Source organism: Macrotis lagotis, chromosome 1, assembly GCF_037893015.1.
Source record: "Macrotis lagotis isolate mMagLag1 chromosome 1, bilby.v1.9.chrom.fasta, whole genome shotgun sequence".
In the NCBI taxonomy this organism is placed as follows: Eukaryota; Metazoa; Chordata; class Mammalia; order Peramelemorphia; family Peramelidae; genus Macrotis; species Macrotis lagotis.
This window is the reverse complement of record NC_133658.1, coordinates 899,540,456-899,566,932: the sequence shown is the minus strand read 5'-3', so window position 1 is coordinate 899,566,932 and position 26,477 is coordinate 899,540,456. Positions and strand designations below refer to the sequence as shown.

General features: G+C 54.6%; 2 protein-coding genes across 4 annotated transcripts in view; one reads left to right on the top strand and one right to left on the bottom strand.

The window, feature by feature from the left end:
* Positions 1–1,230, top strand: part of SAMD11 (sterile alpha motif domain containing 11) — a 39,948-nt gene extending 38,718 nt beyond the window's left edge. The window contains 2 exon segments of the mRNA XM_074218800.1: positions 235–345; positions 486–1,230. Coding sequence (XP_074074901.1) covers positions 235–345; positions 486–728 — 354 coding nt within the window. The 3' untranslated portion in view covers positions 729–1,230.
* Positions 1,155–26,477, bottom strand: part of NOC2L (NOC2 like nucleolar associated transcriptional repressor) — a 36,075-nt gene continuing 10,752 nt past the window's right edge. For all 3 annotated transcript variants that reach the window (XM_074218802.1, XM_074218803.1, XM_074218801.1), the window contains 13 exons: positions 16,811–16,889; positions 16,594–16,704; positions 15,517–15,630; positions 14,782–14,970; positions 14,328–14,467; positions 12,866–12,977; positions 9,290–9,403; positions 8,253–8,354; positions 5,663–5,806; positions 4,884–4,997; positions 4,522–4,657; positions 1,630–1,761; positions 1,155–1,336 (listed from right to left, as the gene is read on the bottom strand). In XM_074218802.1, coding sequence (XP_074074903.1) covers positions 1,236–1,336; positions 1,630–1,761; positions 4,522–4,657; positions 4,884–4,997; positions 5,663–5,806; positions 8,253–8,354; positions 9,290–9,403; positions 12,866–12,977; positions 14,328–14,467; positions 14,782–14,970; positions 15,517–15,630; positions 16,594–16,704; positions 16,811–16,889 — 1,588 coding nt within the window. In that variant the 3' untranslated portion in view covers positions 1,155–1,235. The remainder of the gene's footprint in view (positions 1,337–1,629; positions 1,762–4,521; positions 4,658–4,883; positions 4,998–5,662; positions 5,807–8,252; positions 8,355–9,289; positions 9,404–12,865; positions 12,978–14,327; positions 14,468–14,781; positions 14,971–15,516; positions 15,631–16,593; positions 16,705–16,810; positions 16,890–26,477) is intronic.

Genomic DNA, 26,477 nt, shown 5'->3' with positions numbered 1-26,477 from the left:
GGTTTGTCTTCTGTTGAAGATTGGGTGGGAGGGGGGAAAGGAGCTGCCCCGACTTCTTTGCTTTCCTGGCTCCCCTTCTCAGCTCCCTCCGGAAACCCCTGGGCTGTCCCAGGGACCAGAGTGGGAGGTGGGAACCATCCCAAGAACTGGGAGGGCTGGGGCCCAGCGGTCCTCCCTGGAGAGGTGGGGAGTAGGAGGAGGGAGGGGCTGACCCTGGCCCCCTCCACCCCCCAGGTTTTCAGAGAACAGGCCATCGATGGGGAGACGTTGCCCCTGCTGACTGAGGAGCATTTGTTGACCAACATGGGGCTGAAGTTGGGCCCTGCCCTGAAGATCCGCTCCCATGTGAGTCACCCCTTGGGAAGCTGTCAGAATTTGAATCTGGGTCCTGTGATTTCAGGGTGGGGGGCTGGGGTCCCACTGTGCCTCCATTTCTCTGCCTTTTCCTTGGACCAGAGTGCCCATGCTCCCCCCCTCTCTTCCAGGTGGCCAAGCGCGTGGGCAGACTCTTCTACATGGCCAGCTTCCCCGTGGCCCTCCCTTTGCAGGCCCCTGGACTTCGGGGGACGACGGACAGGGAGCTACCAGAACTCCAGCCCACCTCCCCGGCTAACACTGCGTCCCCCTTTGGGGGTGGCTTCCCGGCTAGCAGAGGCTCCCCTAAACAAGAGAATGGGACGTCCTCCCTGCTGGTGGGGATGGGAGATGTGCCCAAGCCTCCCTCCTAACAAGGCCCTCGGAGACCCCTCCCCAAGGGCAGCTGTGGACCACCTCACCTTTGGCCTTTCCAGGCAGGCCAGGTGTCCGGCCCCGGGCACTTCCCTGGCCTTGCCCCGGCTTTGTTTCTTTTTGAGGCCAAAAACAAAAGGTGAAAAGGAGAAACCCTGAACAGCAGGACTGAGGCCCAGGAGAGGGGAGAAATCCAAAGAATTTCTGGAAGCAGCTCGGAGGGGGCCGAAGCAGAGCTGGGGCCCCCAGGGGCCCCCAGCCTGGACCCGGCCCCTTCTTCAGGTCTCTATGCATCTCGAGCCACTTCAACCATACCAAAGACGAGGAAAGCGAGGGGTTGGGGAGGGGCCAGGGGTGGCTGGCATCCCTGGCCCCAGGGCTCCCCCCCCACGCTGCACGTGCCACCAACTTTTCTTAGAGAGACTTCTGGGTCCATTTAAGCTTCTTTATATTGTAAAGAAAACCCAATAAAGGCCCCACCAGCTGGGCAGCACTCTGGCAGTCCCTCAGTCTTCATCGGACAGCCGCAGCTCCTCCACCACATCGGCCTCTCCATGGGCCAGTCGCTCCAGCTCAGTCGGGGGCAGCTTTGAGGCTTCTCCTGGGCCTGGGGGAGAAGGGCAATTCTGCTTGAGCAGGGACATGCCAGGCAGTCCCGGCATCTCATCACTAATTAATCATGGCACTAATTAATGTATTGAGGCCACTGGTGTCCCTGATAGCAGGAGAGGAAGGAGCAGCTGGTGGGTATGGGGGGGAGCACTCCTATGGTGGTGTCTGCAGGGACCCCCAGCCCCACCCAAACCCTACTTTGTCCCCCTCCCCCAGTGAGAAACCACGGCACCCTGGGCCAGCCTAATCAGGATGCTTCTCAGTGTGGGCACCACGCCAGCCTCTCACCCTTGGGGTGGCTGTCCTCGTCCTCTTCCTCGCTCTCCTGGTCCTCACTGTCCCCACTCAGGTCAGATGCCTCGTCCGTGCTGTCTGCGCTGTCCCCTTCTTCGCCCCGACCTTTCTTGGAGCCAGCCCTTCCTGTAATTCAGACACACAAACGGCAGTGGTCAGCTGCCTGCACGGGGCTGGGGAGGGAGGCTGAGGGCACAAGCCCTCCTCTGTCCGGCATCGTGGGCGGCCCCTCCCCAAATCCATCAGCACCTCGGCCACGGGGGAAGTCATTAGGCCAGGCGCTGGGCGGCCAGGGCCCATCTCTAATCGCCTGCCAGGAGGCGTCCAGCTCCCCCTGGCTCCCGCCCGCCCCGAGTCATTAATAATCTCCGACAGCCTGTCTCCCCGCCTGAGACCTGTCAGGGGGTAAATGAGAGAAATTCGTGGGTTTCCTTCCCCATCGCCATCACAGATCCATCAGAGCTGGAAGCAGCAAGCCCCCCCCCCCCCCCCCGCACAGGGCTGTAGCTGGCATCACCCCTCCCACCCCACAACAAGAGATGGCGGAGCAGGTCTAGAGAAGTCAGGGCCCAGGGACCTTTGCCCTCCCCCAGTGGCTTCTGAGGTCCTGCCCTAGCTCCATGAGGTCTTGGGGGCATGTGCTCCCCAGAAGGAAGAGGAGGGATGGGGGCACTAGGCCCCTCCTGGATGGAAATGGGAGACCAAGGGTCTGCTCAGGTGGCCCTGGACTAGCCTCATCCTTCTTTGAGCCTGTTTGCTCTTCTATCAAAAGGGGAACACACTGGCCCTCAAGTCCCCCACCTCCCAGCTTGGGAATAGGGAAGCCTTAGGTTCCCCAGGCTGCCAGCTCTGAAGGCATGGGGCAGCCTAGGCCCTGCTCCCCACCTCCTCGGGGCCAAGATGAGGCATGCCAAAAGTCCAGCCTTCCCAATGGGCAGTTAGCTGGGGATCAAGTGTGGGGGTGAAAGGCTGACTGCTTGATGTTTCACAATCCCTAGAAATCATACCTCCCTCCCTCCTTCCCTGGAGTCCCAGGCTGGGTGATCAGTCATGAGGTCCTGCAAAGTGCCCAGTGTGCCTTCCTCTGCCCTGCTGTCCCTGTCCGAGGTCTGGAAGGATCCCGGGGCGACAGGCCCAAGGGAACTGAGGTCTTCCCAACTCCAGGACCTGAGCTCCAACCACCCCCCACCAGCTGCCCACATGGAGTCAGCCCTGCCAAGGGTGTCCCCCACATGGGGGGGCAGGACCATTTAGGATTGCTTACCCCCTCCCTTGTCCTACCTCTCTGGGGTTCACCCAGGATCTCATCAAGAAACCCAGACCCACCAGCCTCCTCCCTTTGCCCACAAGTCCTCAATAGAAAGGAGGGCCCTCCCTGTCCCCCATGTATCAGTGACACCTGTCTATTGATACACCTGGGCCATGAAAGGGGGAACAGCAGAAGACGAGTTCAACGAGTATGGATGTGGACATGTCCTCCGGCTGGGAGATCTACACCCTTCTCCCCCACCCCTAGACCAGTCCCGCTGCCAGGGCAGCATCTGCCCTTGTGCCCCTAGACCTGGTACAAAGTAGGAAGTTAGGTGTGACTGACTGGACTAAGGGTCTCTATACCTCTGAGCTTGGTCCAAGGACTCGCCCCTCCCTCGCTGGGCAGGGGTCAGGCCAAGCCTACCCTGGTGCCCTGAGTCTCCACTCTGCCAGAGAGTGAGGGTGGCTGGGTCCCACTGTGGGCCTCAGTTTGCTTCTGTTCAATGAAGACGGTGCACTGAATGGCAGGGCCCTCTCATTGAAGGGCTGGCCCTGGCTCCTGGGGTACCGGGGGCAGGTGGGGGTGGCCCCTCCTCAACCACACCACATGGAGGGGCAAGGCAGTCAGAGGCTGCCCTGGCCAAGCACAGGTCCACTCGGGGATACACATGCCCAGAAAACCTGTCAAAGTTGGCACATTCACCCCTGCAATCTACAGGATCCTGACAACTTGAGTCAGGAGGCCTGGATTCAAATCCTGCCTCAGTCACACAATCTGTTTCTCCGGTCAAAAATGGGAGGATAATGGAAACATTCCACTCCAGTCCTGGGCGGGGGGTGGGGGTGGGGCCGGAGGGGAAGACTCACACCCAAGCACTGCAGGGAGGGTCACAGCCATCCTTGTCACTAATCTAGGCCAGGGGCCATTTCCCAGCCTTGCCCCACCCTGGCACAGACCCCAGGGAGACTTGAATCCCCCACCAGAAGGCTCCGGGTCACATGAGACACTGAGGCAGAGAGCTCCAAGATCACCACATAAGTGCTGTGGCTGGGGCCAGGCCCAAGGGGGCTCCCTCCCTGAGGAGCCGTTTCTGGGGGTGGTCCCATTGCCAGGAAGTTCCACCTGGTGTTCAGCACCCAGTGGGGTCAAGCAGAGGCAACGTCCTTCCAGTGACAAAAGGCAGCTTGAACATTGGGGGACCCCTCCTCAAAACAGACCCTCCCTAGCCAGCCTGGTCGGTGCAGCATCCCCCAATGAAAGTGGGAAAGGGGGAGGAAGAGGAGGCTTATGGGCTGAGAAGGCATCTGCTCTCTGGGGGGGCTGGGACTCTCAGCCAGGCCTCTGAGCTTGCTCCATCTCCTGGCAGACACGACAAACGTCCACCAGCCATGGCTGTTTGGGGTCCCCCTCACCTTAGTCATTCCCAGACCCTTGGGAGGGCCAAACAGAGTGGAACTCATGGTGTGAGGATCCCCTTCCCCTGGACAGACCCAGCACCTGGTATCCGAGGCAGCCTCCCAGGCAGTCATTCTCCCTCTCCCCTATGCCATGTGCTCGCCAGTCCTCTTGGGTGAGGTCCAGTCCTTGCCCATGCCGCCCTCCCCTCAGAGCTCAGCCAGAAGGGTGCTTCCCACCTTTCACTGAGAGGCCTTCGCCCTCCTCCTCTGAGTCGGTGTCCAGGTCAAAGAGGTCCTTGAACTCTTTCCTGTCCTCCTCCTTCCTGTCCTCCGGTCTCTGTCGCTTGATCTCGGGGAAGTTCAACTCTTCAAGCTGGAGGAAAGATGAAGGCCGCACAGGCCCAGGTGGTGAGGGCTGAGCAAAAAGCTACAGAGCCTTCTGGCCCCCATCCTCCGACCTCTCCTGAGGTCTGAGTACCCACCCCATGACTGTAACAGGCAGCCAGAAGCCCCCGCTGGACCCCCCCCTGCACAGACTCCCAGCCCTGGCAGGGAGGGGGGTGAAGCCTAGCCGCTCCCCTGGCTCCCTGGTCCCTCACCCTTTCCTTGCCGCTGATCTCCATCAGGATCTCCTTGTCCCTCAGTTTCTTCCAGTGGCTGTAATACCTGGTGAGGGGCGTCCCCTCGGCCCGTACCTGCCTCTCCCAGGCATCCTAGGGATATAGCCACAGCCTCAGACGCTGTACGTCATCACAGGACCCCTCACCGGGTCCGTGGCTCACCCCACCCTTCAGTCTAGGCCCCTTCCCACCTGTGGCACCTCCTGGGCTGGGGGTGCAAGGGGGACTAGATGGATCTTCCCCCATCTCTCTCAAGCTGATGGGGAATGGGGCAGGGGGACCAGCACCAAACCCAGCTGACTGCTAAGGCCCAGCTTGGTCATCTTGGCAAAGGAACAAAATGAGGCTCAGGAAGGTCCCCAAAAACCCCAGAGAGGGACATGGGGTCTCAGTTCATGAGTGAATCTAGGGGAGGAGCCCAGGGTAGCAGCCTGCAGCCAGGGACCCTCCATCTGGGGGGAGAAGGCCAAGAAAGTCTCCTGGCCTCAGGATGACAGTGGGTCAAGAAAGGAAGCTTCCAGTGACCCTCAGCACTCTGGCCACTGCAGCAGCCCCCGATGGCAGTGGGCAGGCCTAGTCATCTGCGGCCCACTCCCCTTCCCCTCAGTAGACAGGAAGATTTGCCCCTGCGAAGTCCAGTCCCTCTCACCCCTGAATGTTGCCCAAGGGGCCCCTCCTGCCCCTTGCCCTGGCCAAAGCCCCCCAGGGAGGTGTGCCCCTCCCCATCCCCCCCAGCCCCAGCTCATGCCAGCACTGACCACAGCGTGTCGGTTGGACACACCAAAGGAAGCCTTCTGACGCAGGTTGGAGACATACTCGACGTTCTCCTGAATCTTCTCCAACAGCTGGCGGATCTGCTTACAGTAGTTGGCAACCTTGCACTCCTTCAGGAAGGACTTAAACTGGATGGGGGGAGGGCGGGGGGAAGGAGAACTTATTGGCATTCAAGTTACCCCCCCCAGGGCCCAGCCCATCACCATCCAAGGGTATGAGGAAACCCCACGCAAACTGGGGGAGACTCTGGAATGGCCACGTGGGCCGACTCCACGAGGCAGAAGCCTAGGGTGGGTGAGAGGTCCTGATGGTCTCAGGCTCCGGGGTCTCTGAAAGACCTTCTCCAGCCAGGGAGGGCCTCTGCCTTCTGAAAGAACTCTTCCATAATTCTCCCTTTAGTCAAGAGGCCTGGAGCAGAACTGGGGGAAAGGACCTGTGAAGGCCAGGAAAGGTGGGAAGCTCCTGGATGTCCCAGGCTGGGGGATGGGAAACCCCCCACAGGCTGGTCAAGGAGGGTCTCTAGGAAGGCCAACCCAGTCTGTCCACCCTGGGCTTCTCCCTGGGAAAGGCCAGGGCTTCAGGCACCACAGGTCCACTCCTACCAGGCTGGGCTCAGGGCTGCTCCGCTAGCGACACCCTGTGGAGGATACAACACCCCCTCCAAGACTCCCAGGTCACATGCCCTCCCCTCAGCTTTCTGCAAGGACACAGACATCACTGGGGCCAGCCCCCCCATCACCTCACCCCAGGGTCGGCTTCCTCAGGCCCCTCCCAACCCCACCATGGGGCTGCCAGGGCACAGGAACATCGACGCCTCTCCTCTGCTCCCATTTTACCACTAGGACCCCCAATGAGCTGGTGTGGCCCTCACCACTCCTCATGACGCGGCCCCTCCTGCCTTCCTGCCCCTCCTTCCCATGCACACACCAAGGACCTTCTGTCATGCTCACACACAGGACAAGTTCTATCTCCTGCCCCTAGACCTTGGCACAGGCTGGCCCAGCAGGCCCCATCTCTTAGGATTCCTCTGGCGTGGGAGGTCCTGCCCTGGCTACAGGGGCCTGGCTGCCTGAAGCAACCATGGGCTTGGTCTGGATGGGCCTCCTGCCTTAGAGAACGGAAACTTCTGGAAGGCAAGAGTGGTTTCATTCTAGTCTTGTTCTTTCTAACTAGGGCCTAAAGTCACAGGCTGAATCGTGTCTTGCTTCATTAAGGCTGGACCCGTGACCCCTGGGCTGGGGTTTGATGGTAAGGAAATCTGGTGTTGCTTTGATAAAGGAAAGCTTGATGGTCTGAAGGTCAGAGAGGAAGAGGAGCAGGGACCTACTGCCAGATGGCAGAGACTTGGTCCAGGAGCAGAGCCCCCCCAACACAGAAGGGGCATGCCCCAGGCCCAGCAGCTCAGAGGGGAGGAGGGAGGGAGGTGTGTGTGTGCCTGCACACGCATGTGAGTGCATGTCAGAGAGAGGAGAGGGTTAATACTGTCTGATTGGGTATGAGACTAGAATGAGTGTGAGTGTGTGTGTGTGTGTGTGTGTGTGTGTGTGTGTGTGTGTCTCTGTGTGTCTGTGTGTGGTAAGGGTGCGCCATCTCCCCACTGGGCAGACCTGTGATTAGTGGCATTGACTGTCGGCCTGCCAGGGCTAAACAGTGACAGCCGCTGCCAGCAGGGACCACAGACGGCCCCCCCAACACCCCCCCACCAGCCGCCTTCCTGTAAGAGACCCAGGGCCTCCCCATGATCGGAAACAGCTGGGGCACTGAGCAAACTGTGGGGGAGAGGGGGAGTAGACAGTCACATGGAATGGGGAGACAGGGGTTGGGGGCCCCCCACACACATATTGCAGTGGGGGGGTACTCCTGGCCCAGGTCTTGGGAAGGAGGGAAAGCAGAGGTTGAAGCCCAGTCTTCCACAGCTCCAGGCCTCCCTAGGCTTCCTGCCTCCAGCCCCAGGTCCACTCCTTCCAGCTGCCCATCCTCCCCCCTCAGAGACAACTCTGGAGGGGCCTGTGAGCTGTGGGAATGAGGGTCCTTCAGGCCACAGACAGGCCCAGAATGACCACCCTCCTCTTTGAACTCATCTGTGTCCTCATATGTGTCCCCATTAAGATCCCAGAGGGCAGGGTCTCTTTTATCCTTGAGCTGCCAGCACCTGGCACTCTGTAAAGCCTGGCACAGAGGGGCTTGATGGGCACTTGAGCAGAAGGATGACCCACAGTGGTCCAGACAACTCCCAGGACCCAGCAGCACACCCCCCACCATCCTTCACCCCTCAGTTCTCCCCCCAGCTCCACTGCCTATGGCTTGGCTGGGCCAGTCCTGGGGCCAAGTCTGCTCCCTCCCGGGGTTCACCAGGGGGTCAGACGTCTCTTCAGCCCGGCTCCGTCGGCCAGAGAAGGCGTCGGGCCCCGGCCCAACCTCTTTCCACTGAGGGAGCCCTGGCCTTCTCTCTGAAGCCCGGCCTCCTGCCAGGAGCAGAGGTGGGAGGGGTCTCTCAGCTCGAGGCCCCTCCCTGTCACATGGAGACCAACTTGCCAGGTCGTTCACCCCCACACTGCCAAGGAAGGCCCTTACCTGGATGATGGCAGGCAAGGCCAGCTCCGGGAAGCCGATGGCACAGGCCTGACTGTGCAGGTACTCCAGACTCAAGTCATAGAGCTGCTCCACAAGGCCGTCCTGGGAGGGAGAGAGGGGCTTAACTGTCACCCCCCACTCCCAGCAGGCACCTCCAGGAGGGGGAGAGGGAGAACTGGAAGTCATCCAGAATACCTTTCATTTTTCTCACATTTCAGAGAGCCCTGGGAGCAGCTCCTGTTCGTCCCAACAAGAGGCTAAGTGACTTGCCCAGGTCTCCTAGCCCATCCAGCCTGAGGCAGAGCTTTATCTCAGTAGGGGCTACCTCCCTCAGCCTGGCCCTCCCAAGTCCCTGGTGGGAGACCTGGGCAGGTGGACCCTGGACCCTGATGGCCCGTCTCACCCCCAAGGGAGCTCCTTGAGTGCAAGTTGTTTCCTGTGGGCCTCCAGTCTTTCAAAGTGTTGAATAAGGAGGGCAATGTTCCACTGTGGTAGGGCCAGTGGGAAGCTGTGGTCCCCAACCTCCCAGCCCCTAACTCTTCTATGCCCTTAGGGACAGCGATTCTCCCAATTAGGCTGCTCAAAGGTGGGGGCTGGCTTCCTTCTCTGCCCCCTGGCACTGCCCTTCAGGCCCTCTCCATCTCCAAGATGGAAAGGGCTTGGCTGCCCCAGTCATGCCTGGCCTGCTTCTAGGCGAGTTTCTGCTTCACAGAGCCCAGGGGCAGCCCAACCACAGGCTGGCATCAAGAGACCCCAGAGGCTGTCCACAATTACTTACTCCTTCACTGGGCCCCTGGGTCCAAGAGGAGAGCTAGCTAGAGCCCTGCCTATATGGAAGGCCTCCAAATATGCCAGAACAGCAGACGCTCAGGTTAAATATCCCCTAAATCTTCAGGTGACCCTTGCTTGGGACCAACCCACAGCCTTGGCCTCCAGGTGGATCTCTTCTAGCTGGGAACTTTCAGAAGTGACTGAGGCAAGTCCTCTGGCTGGACCCTGAGCCTCTGGCTCCCTCCCGCCTCCCGTGCGCGCCTTACCTGGTAGGCCTTCTCCTGCAAGTTGACATTGGACAGCTTCAGGATGACGGCAAAGTTGATGGGCTTGGCACTCATTCGTCCAGGTTTCTTGTTGAAGTCAACTTGCTGGAAAATCTGCAAAGTGAAAGAGGGGTCCAATTTTCAACCCAGGAATTGCAAAGGACTGAGACCCCACCTCAGCCATGCCATCCAGAACTCTCCTCTGCTGGGGGCCCGGCTGCTCGAATGGGAGCTCACTGCCCCTCTGGGGTCCCCAAGGAGGCAGAGCTCGGAAGGCTTCCTCAGACATACTACCACCAAGACGGCCCCAAAACACATTAAAACCTAATAACACTCCTCCATTCAGGCAGGTCCCCCTGCCATCCCCCCATGAAGGCATCACCAGGGTTACCACTGGGGCCTTCACAAGCCCCAACCCACACATACTCTGCAGTCTGTCTTGATACAGGATAGCTGGTTAGGTGTATGTGATACCCACTGCCCTGGACTGTCCCTTGACAGATGGAGAAACAGGCTGGCAGGTCAAGACTGGGCTGCCATGCCACCAAGTTCCTAGTCTTGTTTCTAGGCTGTCACCCAACCCCAAATGGAAGCACCCCCTGCCCCAGACCCCCTTCACCCACAAGTCACAGCAGCCCATGCTTCTCACAAGGGCTGGGATGGATGGGGGGGGGCCTGCAGTAGCCCCAACAATCCACTGGCAAATCCACCTCCAGCCTTCCTATCAAGCCCCATTCTAAAGGCAGTAGTGGTTAAGGTCCTGGAGGCAGGAGGATCTGAATTTGAATCTTGCCTCAAGGCATTTACTAGCTGTGACCCTGGGTAAGTCACTTAACCTCTGGTTGGCCCAGTGTCCTCATAAAACAAGGATAAACGTGCTCTTGGTGTTGTTGTGAGGCTCCAGTGAGATGTATGCTTGGCAAATATGAAACTGTCTTATTGATGTAGCCCATCATCACTGCCCAATCATTGCTCCCTGGGGTCTTGGGCAGTCAGGACCCTACCCCCACTGCGGTCTCCTTCAGCTGGGAGGCAGGGTGAGTTTCTCGGCAGCTTGTGGAAATAAAAAATTAAACGTCCCTACCTGGATAATCAATGCTACAAACCTCGTTATACACGATTATGTCTTTCGTCCAAATGGCATCGATCGCCCAGGTCGCCACATCAGAGGCGGAGGCTGACTCGACAGACAAGCCCCTGAGTCCTCAGCCATTGCTGACATGCTCCCGGGGTCACCCAGGAGGGGAGGGGGAGGAGGGCAGGGGGAGGGGGCTGGGGAAGATAAAGGAATGGGGGAGGAGTAGATGCAGCGAGAGGAGGCTGGGGAGGGGAAGAGAGGGAGGGAGCAGGGGGGAGGGAGGGGGTGGGGAAGGGGGACTGGAGACGTAGAGGGAGACAGAGGAAGGGAAGGGGAAAGGAGGTAGAAGGAGGGAGCTGGGGAAGGGAAGGAGCTATAAGGAGAAGAGACAGAGGGGGGAGCGGGGTGGAGCTGGGAAGAAGGGGGCTAGAGAAGGGGCGGGAGGCAGAGGAAGGGGAAGGGGGCTGATGGAGGGAGAGGGTCTGGTGACAGAGAGAAGGCAGAGGGAAGGAGCAAGGGAGAGGGAGGAGGTCTGAGGAAGGGGAGATTGGGAGTACCAGGATGGAGACCCCACCCGTCCCAATGGAAAGCTCACTCCTGCCCAGCCCAATGATCACTTCCCATTGTCACAAGCATTCTGGGAGGGAGGCCCTATGATTATTCCCTTTTCATCACGAGGAAACTGAGGCTGCCAGAACCCAGGCTGCAGCCTGGGGTGGGGGGCAGGATTTGAGGCCAACTCTTTTGAGGCACTGTCTGAGCTGATAAATTGGGGAGGGGGTGGTGAGGACAGGCTCTGGCTGGCCAAGGTGGGCCGGCCTCTTTGCCTGGCTCACTTGCCCATCTTGCTACCCGGCCCCCCCACCCCGGCCCCAGCTCCAGGCTCCATTCCTCTTCACAAGAGGCAGGCTGTCACCCTGATGAGATGTGAGCAGCAGCTGGCCAGGGATGGGCATGGGGGGGGGGGGGGGGCATGGCACAGAGGAAGAGGGTCTCCAAGCAAGGAAAGCCCCCCCACAGTTGAGCTCCCCCTGCAGCCGCCCCCTCCCTGGCCACAGGAGGGAGACTGGGCCAGACTCTAAATGAAAAGCAGCAAGGCCGATTAATAATAAATCGATTCCCAGAGCCACAGCTCTGCCCTTTATCACGCTGATGCTGAGGCTGAGCCTGCGGGCTTTGGGGGGGGGGAGGAAGGAGAGGGAGGGCCCAGCTCCACACCCAGGTGTCTGGGAAGGGATGACACCGGATGTGGCAGGAAGCTCCCTGTGCCCTCTGGTGCCTGCTGAGAGCCCTGAGGTCGACAGGAGTTAGAAATGGGGGGGGGGGGGGCCCCTCTCCTGTCAGAGGAGAGACAAAAGTTAGAATGAGGTGGGAAGAGTACCACAGGGATCCCAGGATGCCAGCGCCTGGTGAGTCAGGCTGTGCCAGAAGGGCCAAGGGCCCTGAGGTTGGAGATTTACAAATGGCAGCAGCGGTGGTGGCATGGATGCTGGCTCCCACCGGCGGGGAGGATGTGGTTTCCGACGGACGTTTACAACACGAAACCACAAGGGCTCACGCCTCAGCAGAACCGATGGGGAGCGAGTCTGGGGTTTGGTTGGCCTCTCCCACCTCCTCCCTCCTTCCTTCCTTCCCCCGGGGCCGACCACGGCCCTGGCAGTGTGCCCAGATGCCCCAGCCTCGGAGCTGGGGGGGGGGGGCTAGAGAAGAGAGGAGGAGCCCAGAGGGACTGGAGCTGAGGACGAGAGCCCTGTGGCGGCCACCCCAGACTCCACAGGGATGGTGGCTTGCCCCCCTTGAGAGCTCCATCACTGTTAGATACTGTGGGCTGGGTGGGGGGCCCTGGAGGGCAGGGCCTGTTTGGCTGGTGGCCCTGGCCTGAGTAGAGTGAGGAATCAAGGAAGGCCTTCATCCAGACTAGCCAAACAGGAATAGAGGGAATTCTTTGGGATCACCAAGTCCCCAATCCTGCTGGCATCAGTCTGGGCCCACTACCCAAACCTCCAGCGACACCTCTGTCTGCCATCTACACAATGGAGGTTTGCAACCTCCATAGGACCAGGATGGGGGTCCTAATATGCCTCTCTGGATCCAGACTATCCACCTGGATCCAGACATCTAACCTAGAGAAGCAAAGGGTGGGCCTGGAACCCAGTCACGTGACAAAAGCAGCAGAGCCATAGACAGACCTCTGATCACATGGGAGCAGGGAGCACCTGTCCATGCCTCTGTCAGTGGGGGCCCACTGTGTTCCCTGCCCGCTGGGCACCACATCTAAGGATGAGAGCTGTGAGTGCCCATCAGGCAGACCTGGACATGTGTTCACTGCCCACTGGGCACCATGTTTAAGGGGCAGACCTGGACACCTGCTCTGCCTGCCTGGTACTCCCATCTCTCTACCTGTAGAAGAGCTGGGGTGTCCAGAGTCTCAGAGATACAAGGAGGTACAAGGATCCTGGTGCCCATGGCAGTGTTGCAGGGGCTCAGGATGAACTCACCTCCAGGATGAAGGGCAGGATGGGGATGAAGGTGCCGGTACTTTCGGAAAGCAGGGTCAAGGCCCGTATGCAATGCATCCGCAATGGGTAAAACCGGGCTGTGGGGACCAATCTGGGAGAAAGGAAAGCACCAGAGTCAGGGCCGGAACAGGCCTGCCTCCAGGGACCGACCCCTGCTCCCACCATGGACCTGGAGTCAGCTCAGAGCAGAAGCTGAAGGAGGCCCTGGCCTCTGGCCCCTGACAAGGCTGACAGGGACCCCAGTCTTGGGTCCAGATGGGGTCACTTATCTACAAAGAGCCAAGGGGACAGAGGGGAATGCTGCTCAGTTCCCCCCACCCCAGCCCAGACTGGGGGTCCTCAGAGACGCTCCCCTAGTTCATTTTACTAAGGCCCAGGGAAGGAAAGACTGTTGAGGAAGATTGGTAAACTTTCCACTCCCCAAGCTAGGCATCTGAGCAGCCACTATTGGGGGGCAGGGGCTACACATGCCCTCTAGCTGCTTCGAGGCCAGAGCAGGATTGTGCCCTCCCCAGAATGCCCAGCAGGGCCAAACCTGGGATGGGGGGGGGGGGTCTTGAAACTCCTTCTGAGGCTGCCCCTCTGCATTTTTAATGCACTTTCCAGGCTGGTGAGGAGGCGCCCCCGGGAGGCAGCCGCAGCCCCCTCCTCAGCTGGCACAAGCACATTTCCAATTCTGCCCTGGTCCCCACCTGGAGCCAAGCCAGCTGTCTGGCCCCGCTCAGGCCCCGCCCCCGGCCCGCCTTGTGCGGTGGAACAGCGCCACCTCCCGGCCGGGGCCCAGGAGTCCTGTAGGAGGCACCCTGCCCCCAGCCACCCACGACCTCTGCCCCGCCCCCCCAAGCTCTTAGTGCTCCGAGTCTGGAGAAGGGGCTTGGGTTCAAATCCAGCTTAGCCACCCAACATCTCCAGCGGGGCCCACTACAGCCGGGAGCAAGGGCCCAGGAACCTGCTTAATCTCTGAACCCGTGTGTCCTCAGCCAAGGTGCCCACCCTCTGCGCCTCAGTTTCTTCCTCTGTCAAATGAGGGAGCTGGGCCAGCCGATCTCTGGGGTCCCTTCCAGTTCCAGAAAGGGACCTGAGGGCCGGGGCCACCTTGGGTTGGGGTGTGTGTGTGTGGGGGGGTTTGTGCAAATCAGCTTTAGCCCCCTCCCCTGACTTTACAGATGAGGAAACTGAGACCCCAGGGCAGCCCACCCTTTGTGAGCCCCCCCAGGCTTCATCAACATGCAACTACAAAGCAGAATCAAACCCAAGTGTAATTAGGCTGCTGCTGGGCCCCCAATCCACCCCCCAGGGCCCCTGGAGCTTCCTCACACTCATGCACACACCACTTACATACACACACACACACACACACCTGCATTCACAGGTGTCCACACCAGAGAGGCCACGCATCCTTAGCCCCTGCCCCCCCCACCCCCACGCTCCCCATCCGTACTTGATACAGCCGATGATGACCTGGGTCAGTGGGTAGATGAGGGGCTCCAGGACCTCACTGGGGTGGATAGTGCTCAGGACACGGCACCACAGGTAGAGGCAGTGGATGTACTGCCAGTTGTACACGGACTGGAAGGTGTCCTGGGAGCAAGGAGGGAGGGGGCTCAGAGCTGGCTTCTGGCTCTCCAGCCAACCCAACAAGCATCTATTTAGTACCTACTGTGTGCCAGCCCTTGGACACAGAAGGATGAGCCCTGCCCCCCTTTGCCTCCTTCCCCTCAGAGGGCAGAGGAAATACAGAACCATCTGGGGAGGGGGGAGGGGGCCCCAGCCCAGGCTCTCTGGAGCCATGCCCAGCAGATCTTCTAGAATATTGTCCTAGAAGCCAGAGGGAGCCACAAAGGCTCCAGAAGCAGCAGGCAGCTGGGGCTCCCTGAGGGCGAAGGGGCCAGTACCTTCTTATTCATGGTCATGGCGTTGCGCAGATGGATGGCGAGCTGGCGGATATAGAGGAAAGCATGCTGGTAGGAGAGGACTGTATCCAGCGCATACATCTCTGTCAGCGTACGCTGCATGAAGTTGATCATAGGGAGGGCATTGGGCGACGTGAACTTGGAGTTCTTCACATAGGAGATGTACATTTGCTAAGAGGAAGGGAGGACAGTGGGTCACAGGGGTGGGAACCAGCGCCACCATCATACAGAGGAGGAAACTGAGGCCCAGAGTTATCTGGCAGGGTCTGAACATGAGTCCATGCTGTGGTGCAGCATCCAATGGCCTCTCACCCGCCAACCTGGCCTTTTGTGGACTGCACCAAACGTTATCTAACACTGTGGCCTCCATCGTCTCCCCCAGCCTCATGGCCGTCCTTCTCTTGCCCTCCCAGGACTCAGTTTACTCATAGGGCAGAACCCAGGTCACCCCTGATACCAAAGTGAGTGTGGTCCCCATTAGGGAAAGTGACAAGACTCTCTTGGCAGCTCCAAGTGGGGTCGGGAAAGGACCTGGCTTTGTCATGCCCTGGCCGCCAGCATCGGGCAAGTTCAGTTTCCCCCTTAATAAAGCAGGTGGGTTGGACCAGGTGGTCTCCAAGATCCCTTCCAGCTGGGTCAGCAATCCCATGAAACCGCCCTACCTCAGCTTCTGGCTTGGGAAAGCCCTTGTGGGGGGGGCCACCCTTAAGGAGTCACCTTGAGAACAGGGCTCAGGAAGGGGTCCTTCTTGTGGCGGCAGACTTTGTTGATGATGAGGAAGGCCAGCACCCGCACCGTCTCCTCACCCGTGCTCCAGAGCACGACCATCCTCTGTGAGAGAGGGAGGACAGCTGAGCTGAGCCAGAAGCCTGCTGCAGGGATCTCCCCACAACCCTCTCTGTGGAGCTTTGGGGACCTCGACCCCCCAGCCCTGGGGATCCCCTTGGCAGAGCTGATGCTGTGAGGGGAGAAGTTTGGGGACTTTGGAAGGAGGGGACTGATGATGACACCCAGAAACATCCCCCCCCTTACTGCCTCCAGGGGCCCCTGCTCAGTATTCCAGGCTAAAGCGGAATTACCAAACCATGCCAGGTCTGCCAGCCACCTAACAACCATCACAGGTGACAATGATGATGCCTTGAGTGGGCACATCGCTTCTTATGGCTGAGAGCCTACCACCTTCTCCCCCCAATAGTCCACGGTGAGAAAGCCCCCAACACAAACACACACACACAGACACAAAGATACAAACACACACACAGACACACACAGATGCACATACATAGGGAAAGACACACATAGACACACACACATACACGCACACGGACACAAACCAAACGGACATGCCTGACTTGGGCCATCCCCCCCCAGCCCCCAGATAGCCAGCTCTCATGCATTAGCCATCAGCACAGCCAGAGCAATCCCACATCTGGCCAGCTGGCATGAGGAGGGGACACTGGGCTGCAGGAGATGGAGACCCGGGTCCTACATTATGGATGGTGGTGGGGACAGGAGGGCAGAGTGAATCCAGGACCTGATAGATCCCTTGGCCTCCCCCAGTTCCCAGCAGCCCTGTTGGAGGAGGATGCACATGTGAGGAACCCACCAACCTCAGACTGGAGTACCCTTAGCTGGCAGAGCAAAGCCCCCTCTGATGGGTGGTCCTGTACTAAGCTGTCCCCCAAGAATGCCATCTAGGGAAGGCAAGAGCTCCTACTCCCCAGGTCTAGGCCCTTCTGGGCCCAGGTGTCGTCAAAGTCCACCCCCCCACCCGGTTCAGTCCCCCAACCTCACCTTGAGCAGCACCCGGCACTGCTTGGGGAAGGTCAGATAATAAGGGACAGCGGTGCTGATGTGTTGAAGGACAGCGGCAGCCACAGACGCCTCAGTCAGACAGGAAGCCAGCTATGGGAAGAGAAAGGGGGAGGATCAGGGCAGACCTGAGAATGAGACAGGGTGCTGGCCCACCAGGAAGGAGCCCACCCACCAGCCTGCCTACCCCTCCCTATACCTGAATAACGGAGTTCAGGTATGACTTGATGTCCAGACGCATCTTTGTCCAGAGAGGGCTGCTGGATGGCTGCGCCAGTCTGGAAGAGAGAGGAGCCTTGGTGTAGGCCGAGGTCAAGTCCTGGCCTGGGTCTAGCCTGTGCCGAGTTACTGAGGGAGACCAGGGAGTGCCTGCCCTCCCCGGGCTGTGGTGTAGCATGTAACATGCACACCCATGTCTATGTAGTCTACACATGCCCACACAAGGCAGAGACACATGTAAATCACATGCACGTATGGTCTGTCCTCTCCCCCATGGAGCAGCCTGGAGTTTAAGAGATGCTTTTATCCCTGGGCCTTGGCTAGCTGGGGGAGATCCCCAAGGGGCTCCCCTGCCTCAGGTTCAGTGCTTTCTTCCTAGAGTCTCAGTTTCCCTATTGGTACAAAGGCAAGAAAAATGGGCTTCCCATCTCATGGGAAGGGGGGGGCGTATTTGAAAGCTTCAAGACCAGAGATTTCAATTCCTCTCCTCACGATATGGAACCCTGGGCACCAACTGGGGAGGGTACCAATGGGGGAGGGCACCAGCGAAGTGGGACAGAAAGAAAGCAAGTATTTTTGTTCTTTGAAAAAACAGACCCGACATGGTACTAGAACAGAAATGCTAGCTATAGCAGCAAGCAAAACAATGGAAAAAATCAGAATAGGTAATGAGGAAACAAAACTCTCTCTTTGCACACTCTTAAAGTACCAAGAGAAACAATGGAAATAATTAACAGCTTCAGCAAAGTTGGAGGATACAAAATAACTCCCATAAAGCATCAGCATTTCTGTATAAGACCAACATAGCCCAACAGCAAGAGCTAGAGAAATTTCATTTCAAATAACTGTGGACAAATAAAATTCTTGGGAGTCTTCTTGCCAAGACAAACCCAGGAACCATAGGAATACAATTACAAAACACTTCACACAATTAAAGTCAGATCTAAACAATTAGAAAAATATCAATTGGGGGTGACTAGGTGGTGCAGTAGATAAAGCACCGGCCCTGGAGTGAGGAGGACCTGAGTTCAGATCCGGCCTCAGACACCTAATAATGACCTAGCTGTGTGGCCTTGGGCAAGCCACTTAACCCCATTTGCCTTGCAAAAACCTAAAAAAAAATCAAATGCTCAGGGGAAGGCTGAGCCAACAGGATAAAAATGACATTTCTGCCCAAGTTGATTTATTTATTCAATGCCATATCAAACTCCCCTAAAAATTATTTTATAAACTAAGAAAAAATAATAAAATTCATCTGAAAACTCAATGAGAAATAATGTGAAGAAAGGGGGCAGCAGCAGACCTGGCACTGTATTCTAAAGCAATAACCACAGTTGTAACTGAGATCTAGGGGGTGGAGCGGGGACAGAAGGGACATGAGACACAGCAGTAAATGACCAGGACAATCTAGTGTTTGATCAAGCTAAAGATCTAAGCTTTTCACACAAAAACAGAAAACTAGAAACTATTCTGGCACAGCCGAGGCCTAGACCCCCATCTCACAGCCTCCACCGGAGAAGGTTCAAATGAGTGTGTGACTTGGACATGAAGGGAGCTACCAGGGCCAATGAGGGGAGTGTGAAATCATCTGCCCCTCAGATCTATGGATAAGGGGAGAATTTAGGACCAAATAGGAGACAGAGAGGACTGAGGGAAGTAAAATGGATATTCTGATTACATTAAATTGAAAAGGTTTTGTGTGGGAATGCCCATCACTTAGGGAATGGCTGATAAGCTGTGGTTGACATATGGGATGGAGTCAAGACTTCAGAAAAGCCTGGAAAAACTTAGATGAATTGAAACTGAGTGAAGTGACAGGACCAGGAGATCACCATCTACACTAACAACATAGGTGGGTGACCATATGAGGGATGCAGCCAGTCAGTGCCAGCAGATCAGTGACCGAGGACAGTTCTGAAGGAGGGACCACCTACCTCTGGAGAAAGAAAGGGTGAAGTTAGAATGCAAATTGAAGCAGACTTTTTTATGTTCTTCCTCTTAGCGGTTTTGGTTTTGGTTTCTTTTCTGTTTTCTTTCATAACAAGGAAACGAGTGACTCACCCAGGGTCACACGGTTAATAAGACTGAGACCAGACTAGATATCAGTTGATAGAGAGCTCTATCTACTGGGCCACTTGCCGCCCTCTGCATCCTGGGCTAACACTAGTGGCCTTGACCTTTGTCTTGGCCCTGTCCTGGGCTATTCCGGAGGAGAGGCGAGTCAGAATGGTGCGCCTCTGACTCACTCAAATCCAATCCACACACAGGGCAAGAAATCACCCTTATGATGTCATTGGTCCTCTTCAAAAACAACACAAACAACAATACGGGGATGTTTTGCATGCTGCGCATGGATAACCTCTATCAAACTGTTCACCATCCCAGGAGGGAGTAGGGCAGTGGAGAGAGGAAGAGAATGTGGAATTCAAAATCTTTTAAAAACAAATATTAAGAACTATTTTTATATGTAATTGAGAAACAAAAAATAAAATTTTAAAACAAATGTTTAAAAAACTGTTCACATCTAATTGAGAAAAAATTAAAATAAGCATTTGAAAAAAGAAAAGAGGAAAAGTCCATTGCTATAGCCAGTGGCCTTCACAGCCTGATGTCCATCAGCCGGTTCCCAGTCTGTCCAGGAGTCTCAGCTCCTGGACCTGTCCTGGCTCCCAGTCCTCTGGAGAGGCCATGGCCCATCTAGCCTGGATCACCAAGTGGTCCTGAAACAACCTGCTCTCAGTCCTGTCTGCAGGGCCCCCTTCTCTGCGCCCATCTAGACACCTGCATGTTCTTACATCCTATCCTCACCACCCTCCTGCCCACCCTGCCCTGAAAGAGGTCCCAAATCAACTCCCTGAAGCACCAGGGTGACAATGCTGGCACAGGAAGTCTCCTCTTGCCACCTGTGCCCCTTAAGCTATATGCCCTCAGGCTACAGGCTCCACTTGAGTCCCTGTGTTCCAGACAGTCTGCCCTCACCTCTGCCTCTGGGAATGCCATCCTTAGAGGGAGGCCCTTGCAGAATTATGCTTTTCTCTGCAGCTTGACTCCCTCCCTGAGGGCAGACCAAGGGGGCACAGGAGGGGATTATACATGCCTGCTGGAGGCAGCCTCACCACTGACCCTGAAACCAAGGCCCGAGTATGGCCCTCAGGTTGTCTGACCAGAACTATCATTCCCATCTTCATACAGCTGCCCCCTCCCCACACTGACTCCGGCTGCCACCCAACTTATCAGGCTTCCTCCAAATGCCAGACCACTGACTTGGGATGGGGCAGCTCTGAGCCTTCTGGGTCACCTCTGCCCAAGCAAAGACTCCAGAATTGGGGGGGGGGGGCAGGCTGGACACCCTTACCCCAGACAGCTGGGCCTTAGCACTGGGACCCTTCCCAGGGGTCACAGATCTAGAGGCCAAAGAGGCAAGTTCCCTCCTTTACAGACTTGCTCAGGGTCACATTTGGAGGCAGGATTTGAACCCAGGTCCCCTGACTCCAATCTGTCAGCCAGTTAACAAGCTTCTCCCAGATGTCAGAAGGGCACTAAGTGTACAAAAGAAAACAGCAGCAGCTGGCCCGGGGGGGGGTGGGGGTCACGTTTCAGGGAGCCGGCTTGAGAAAAGGCTGCAGCACAGATGGCTTCTTTCCTCACACCACACTAGAGTCTGCCAGAATAACTCCAAGGATGGGAAGCTCACTACCCAGCCACTCTCCACTCTCCCTCACAGGCCCTGGGCTGGAAGGAGCTCCCAAGGACTTCCCTGGCTAGTCCTCTCCTCAGACTTGAGGGCACAGGAGAATCATCTCAATCAACATTTACTAAGTGTCTGTGACAAGGGGCGGGGGAAGAAAAAGCCAGGAAACCTGGGTTCAAATCTTGCCTGAGACCCAGGCCAACTGTATGACCCTCAGGGCTGGAGGCACCTCTCAAAGACAAGGGGGGCCAACCGTACCCCTGGAGTAAGTCTGCTCCCCTGGAGCAAGTCTGCTCCCCTGGAGGTCCCAGCACCTGTCTCTGTCCTCTCCACACTAGGTCCTGTGAACCCCAAACCACACCCAGGCCCTGTCCTCAGGGGGCTTCTATTCAAGCTCCTGCCCTGCCCTTTGTGGGGCAACAGACTAGAAAGGCAAAACCAAGTCGGACCAAGACCACCAACATCAGATGAAATTATGTGTGGGCAAGGCCACTTCAACAAATGGGGTGAGGAGGCTAAGGGGAGGCCCCCAGGCTGGAGGGAGAGGGTACAAACTACTCCCTCTGGGCCCCTTCCTGGCCTCCCAGAGGGGGGCCCCATGGGCACTAGCCCCCCACTCCCAATGGCCCAATCCAGGAGTCACATCCCCAAACATCAGATCAGGCAGGAATAAATGAAGCTCCCCCCAGCTTATTATACCAAATTCCAATGTTAAATTCTAGGGATCTAAGGCTGTGAACAGTCCCAGCCCTCAAGGGCTGACACTTTGCTATGGGATCTATCCCTTAGTCAACAAGCATTTATTGTTTGCCTATTGTGTACCAGGCCTCTCCTAGGGGTTGGGGGTGAGAGCAGAGCTGAATTCGAACTCATTCCTTTTCTCCTGAGCATTGGGCCCAAGGCCCCAGCCCCCTCCAGAGTCTCAGCTTCATAACTGGTATGGAAACTCCTCAGTCTCTTCCCCCCAGGGTCTACTGGTGGCTGCATCTCACCCCCATTCTCACCTTCCCATCTCTGTCTCCCAGGTCAAGCAGCGCCCCCACCCACCCACTTTCTTGGGTCTTCCTGGAGCTTAGGGAATATCCTGCCAGGGCCCGAGCCTGTGTACCCTAACCCTGATCTCTTGCCAGCCTCAGGATTATTCATCTCTGCTCCCCTACACACAAACACAAACAGCCAGGGTTGCCAGGCCTCACCTTTGCCCTGGCCACCCCAAGGTCCTGTCCCCAGGACCCCTCCTGCCTCATGTGAAGCCCTCCCCTCAACTCCTACAGGGTGCCCTCTCCCCACCCAGCTCCCACTGAATGACTAGAGGGAGTCTATTCTGCTCAGAGGTTCCCAGGCTGTCTGCCCCTGAGAATGCCAGCTTCTTTGCTTCCTGCCTGCCTGCTCCTGGCCCTGGCTTGCTGCTTCTCCCCGTCCCTGTATGTCTCAGGTGTGGAAAGGGCTTAGTTTCAGCCTGAAGACTCCAGGGACGGTGCACCCCCTCTCCAGCCTCTGAAGGCACCCCCTTCCACTCCAGTCATAAATGTCTCCTGGGGACAGTTCCCCCAGCACTTCTGGCTCTGACCTGGGGGCCGAGCTGAGACCTCTCTGCAGGATGGCCCTTGCTCAGATTCTTAGACATGGGCTCCGCCGACCTGTCTCCTGGAGGGTCCAGCTCCCTTTAATCCATACCCTCCCTAGCATGGTTGTCCCCAGGAAGGCAGCCTTCCTTCCAGAGGAGCCTCTAGACCCCCCCCAAGCCCTGACCTCTTTCCCCAGCTTGAGGACTGTCAGACACACATGTCCCACTGCTCACCAAGCTAAAAACACCATCACCCCACTCTTTCCATGACTGGCTCCTGCTCAAAGAGCCAGGCGGCCAGAGATCCTGAGATCCTCATTGACCCTGAGGATCTCTCAATGCAACAAGGAGACACCCAAACAGCTGAAGTCGAACCCCTGCAGATGATCCTCAGGTGAGCCAGTCCCCATCCAGTCTCAGTTTCTTCATTTCTTAAATGCCAGACACGGGCCCTTCTAGTTCTAGATCTTGGAGTCCTTGGACATCTTGCCTTGGTAGCCCTAGGACTGACTGATAAAGTGTCTGCTACACAGTAGAGGCTTAACAAATGCTGGCTGAATTAAAATGAATGCTCGGTCCCCCACTGCCACCTCCCTGGCCAAGCCCCGCCATGCCCACACTATTGCCTCCCAGCTGGCCCCCCCATGTCCACGCTATTGCCCCCAGGCTGACCCCTCTCTACTCCTGAAGACCATCACCTTATTATGCTTCCTAAAATAAGTCTGGGAGATGACACCAAGATGGCAGAGTAAAAGAGGGACTCTTGAACTCTCCCAAATTCTCCTCCAAACAATTTTAAAATAATGCCTCAGAACAAATTCTAGAGAGGCAGAGCCAACCAAAGGAAGGGTGAAACAATCTTCCAGTCCCAGGTTACTCAGAAGGTCAGAAGAAAAGATCTGTATCATTGGAGGAGTAAGAGTGCGCACAATCCTGGCAGGCCGTGCTGGACAAGCTGGCAGCCACGTGGGGGCAACAAGACTGACTTCGGAGCTCCTGGCCCACAGAGGGTAAGGGGCAGGACAAGAGGACAGAAGGAGATTAAAGGGGACCCTCCACTGGCCCCAGCTGCAGGACACTGCTGCATCACCCATACGGGGTTTTGGTTCCAGGCTCAGACTGAGGAGGAGCAGGGATACTGGTCACAGGTCAAAGGCAGAAAAGAGAGCTTTTACTACAGATAGAGCCTAGGCCAGGAGAGCAGTGACCACACCTCTCCTTAGATCACACTACCCTAGAAGAACTGAAAACATAGAGACCTACCAAACTAGCTCTGATAACAGTAGCATGAAAATCCTGAAGCTTGGGGCATCGTGCCCTCCACCTGGGAGCAAAGCCCTATTTAAACAAGAAATAGACCAGGGAAAAAACCCTAAGCAAACAATAAAAAAGAAGCTGACCACAGAAAGTTACTATGGTGACAGGGAAGCTCAAAACACAAACTTAGAAGACAACAAAATCAAAAAAGCTACAAGTAACACCTCAAAGAAAAATGTGAATTGGTCTCAGCCCCCCCTCCCCGCAAAAAACTTCTGGAGAAGCTCCAAAAAGAATTTTAAAAAGTCAAACACAAAAGGTAGAAGAAAAAATAGAAAAAGAAATGAGAGTGGTACAAGGAAATCATTTTTTAAAAGAATCAACAACTTAGTAAAGGAGGCAAAAAAATACTGAAGAAAATAAAACCTTAAAAAGTAGAACTGGCCAAATGGAAAAGGAGAGTCAAAAGCTCACTAAAGAAAATAATTCTTTAAAAATCAGAATTGGGCAAGTGAAAACTAATGATTACATGAGGTATCAAGAAAAAATAAAATAAAACCAGAATAAAAAATTCGAAGAAAATGTGAATTATCTCATTGGAAGAAGAAATGATCAGGGAAAGATAATATAAGACTTTCTGGACTACTTGAAAAATCATGAAAAAAAATCCTCTTTCAAAAAATTAATCGGGGCAGCTAGGTGGTGCAGTGGATAGAGCACCGGCCCTGGAGCCAGGAGTACCTGAGTTCAAATGCAGCCTCAGACGCTTAATAATTACATAGCTGTGTGGCCTTGGGCAAACCACTTAACCCCACTGCCTAAAAAAAACTAAAAAAAGAAAAAGAAAAGAAAAGAAAAAAGAAATTAATCAAGAAAAACTGCCAGGAAGAAGCCAAAGAACCAAAAGGTAAAATATAAAGTGAAAGAATCCACTGATCATCTCTTAAGAGACCTCAAAATGAAAACTTCCAGGAATATTATTGCCAAATTCCAATGCTCTTTAGTCAAGGAAAAAATAGTCATCAGAAAGAAAGAATTCAAATATCAAAGAACCGTCAGGATAATGTAAGACTTAGCAGTTTCTAAATTAAAGGAACTGGAAATATGGTATTTCAGAGGCCAAGGGAGTTAGGAGTAAAACCTAGAATCACCGACCCAACAAAACTGAGTAAAATCCAAATAGATACAATGAAATGAAGGACTTTCAAACATGACTTCTGAAAGGACCAGAGATGAAAAGAAAATCAAACTTTCAAATTTAAGACTTGAGAAAGATTAAAAAGGTAATAATAAGGTTAAATTGCTTTTCTGTTTCTATTTGGAAGACAATACTTGTAGCTCTTAAGAACATTCTTTTTTTTTTTAGGTTTTTGCAAGGCAAATGGGATTAAGTGGCTTGCCCAAGCCCAACACAGCTAGGTAATTATTAAGCGTCTGAGACAGGATTTGAACCCAGGTACTCCTGACTCCAGGGCCGGTGCTTTATCCACTACACCACCTAGCCGCCCCTCCTAAGAACATTCTTAAGGGCAGTTAGAAGGAGTGTACATAGTCTGTGGGCATGGATGTGCATTGACTATGAGGGAATAATATCAATAAAATAAGATTAAGGGGGTAAGGAGAAGAAAGAGGCAGGATAGGGTAAATTATCTCACTTAAAAGAGGCAAGAAAAGAAGAGCTTTCATAGTAGAGGAGAAGGTAGGGTGGGTGGGGAGCAATGCTTCATCTTTAGTCTCACTGGAATTGATTCAAAGAGAAAATAACACAAACATTCAGGTGGGAATTGAAATCTATTTTACTCTATGGGGAAGTAGGGAGGGAGGGAAATAAGAGAAGGGGAAGGATCTGATCAAAAGGAGAGTGGATTAGGTAAGGCACTAGAAGAAAGCAAAATATTTTTGAAGAGAGACAAGGGGAAAGAAGAGAAAGAGAAGGTTAAATGGGGAAAAAAGAGGTTGGAGAGAAATAAATAGTAATCATGACTGTGAATGTGAAATGGAATGCACTCATCCATAAGCCAGAACAGGATAGCAGAGTGGATCAAAAACCAGAATCCTGCAATATATTGTCTACAAAAAACACACCTGAAGCTGAGAGACACACAGAGAGTAAAGAGGTCAGACCCATTACGCTTCAACCGAAGTAACAAAAGGTTAGGGTAATAATCCTGATCTCAGACAAAGCAAAGCCAGATTTAATTTAAAGAGATAAGGAAGGAAACTACATTTCATTAAAATGTAGTGGTAGAGGGCAGCGAGGTGGTGCAGTGGATAGAGCACCAGCCCTGGAGTCAGGAGGACCTGAGTTCAAAGCCGGCCTCAATCACTTAATAATTGCCTAGCTGTCTGATCTTGGGCAAGTCATTTAACCCCACTGCCTTAAATAAATTAAAAAAATTTTTAATGTACTGGTAGATAATGAAGCAATATCAACGTATGTGTATCAAATGGTAGAGCATCAACAGTCTTAAAGAAAAAGTTAACTGAGTTACAAGAGGAAATAAATGGTAAAACATGCTAATGGTAGCTCTCAAATTTCCACTCCAAGAACTATATAAATCTTTACTAAAAATCAAGACAAAAATTGAGATGGATAGAATTTTAGAAAAATTAGAGATGATAGATCTCTAGAGAAAAATGAATGGGAATAGATAGGAAGATAACTTTTTCTCAGCACTCTATGGCACTTACACAAAAGCTGACCATATGTAAGACCATAAAAACTTCACAACCAAATGCAGAAAAACAAATATTATATGTATCCTTTTCAGATCATGATATAATAAAAATTATATACAATAAAGGACTAGAGAAACAGACTAAAAATTAATTGGAAACTAAATAATCAAATTTAAATAATTTCATTACAGAAAAAGAGAGCATCACAAGATACCAAAATTTATGGGATGCAGCCAAAACAGTACTTAAGGAAAAATTTTTATCTCTAAAAGCTTATACCAATAAAACAGAAAAAGAACACATCAATAAATTTGGCATGCAACCAAAGAAATAAGAAAAAAGAATAAATTTAAATTTCCTCAATTAAATACCGAAGTGGAAATCCTGAAATTCAAATAGCAATATTGAAAATAATTTTGAAATAAAATTCAAAGTAAGAAAACCATAGAAATA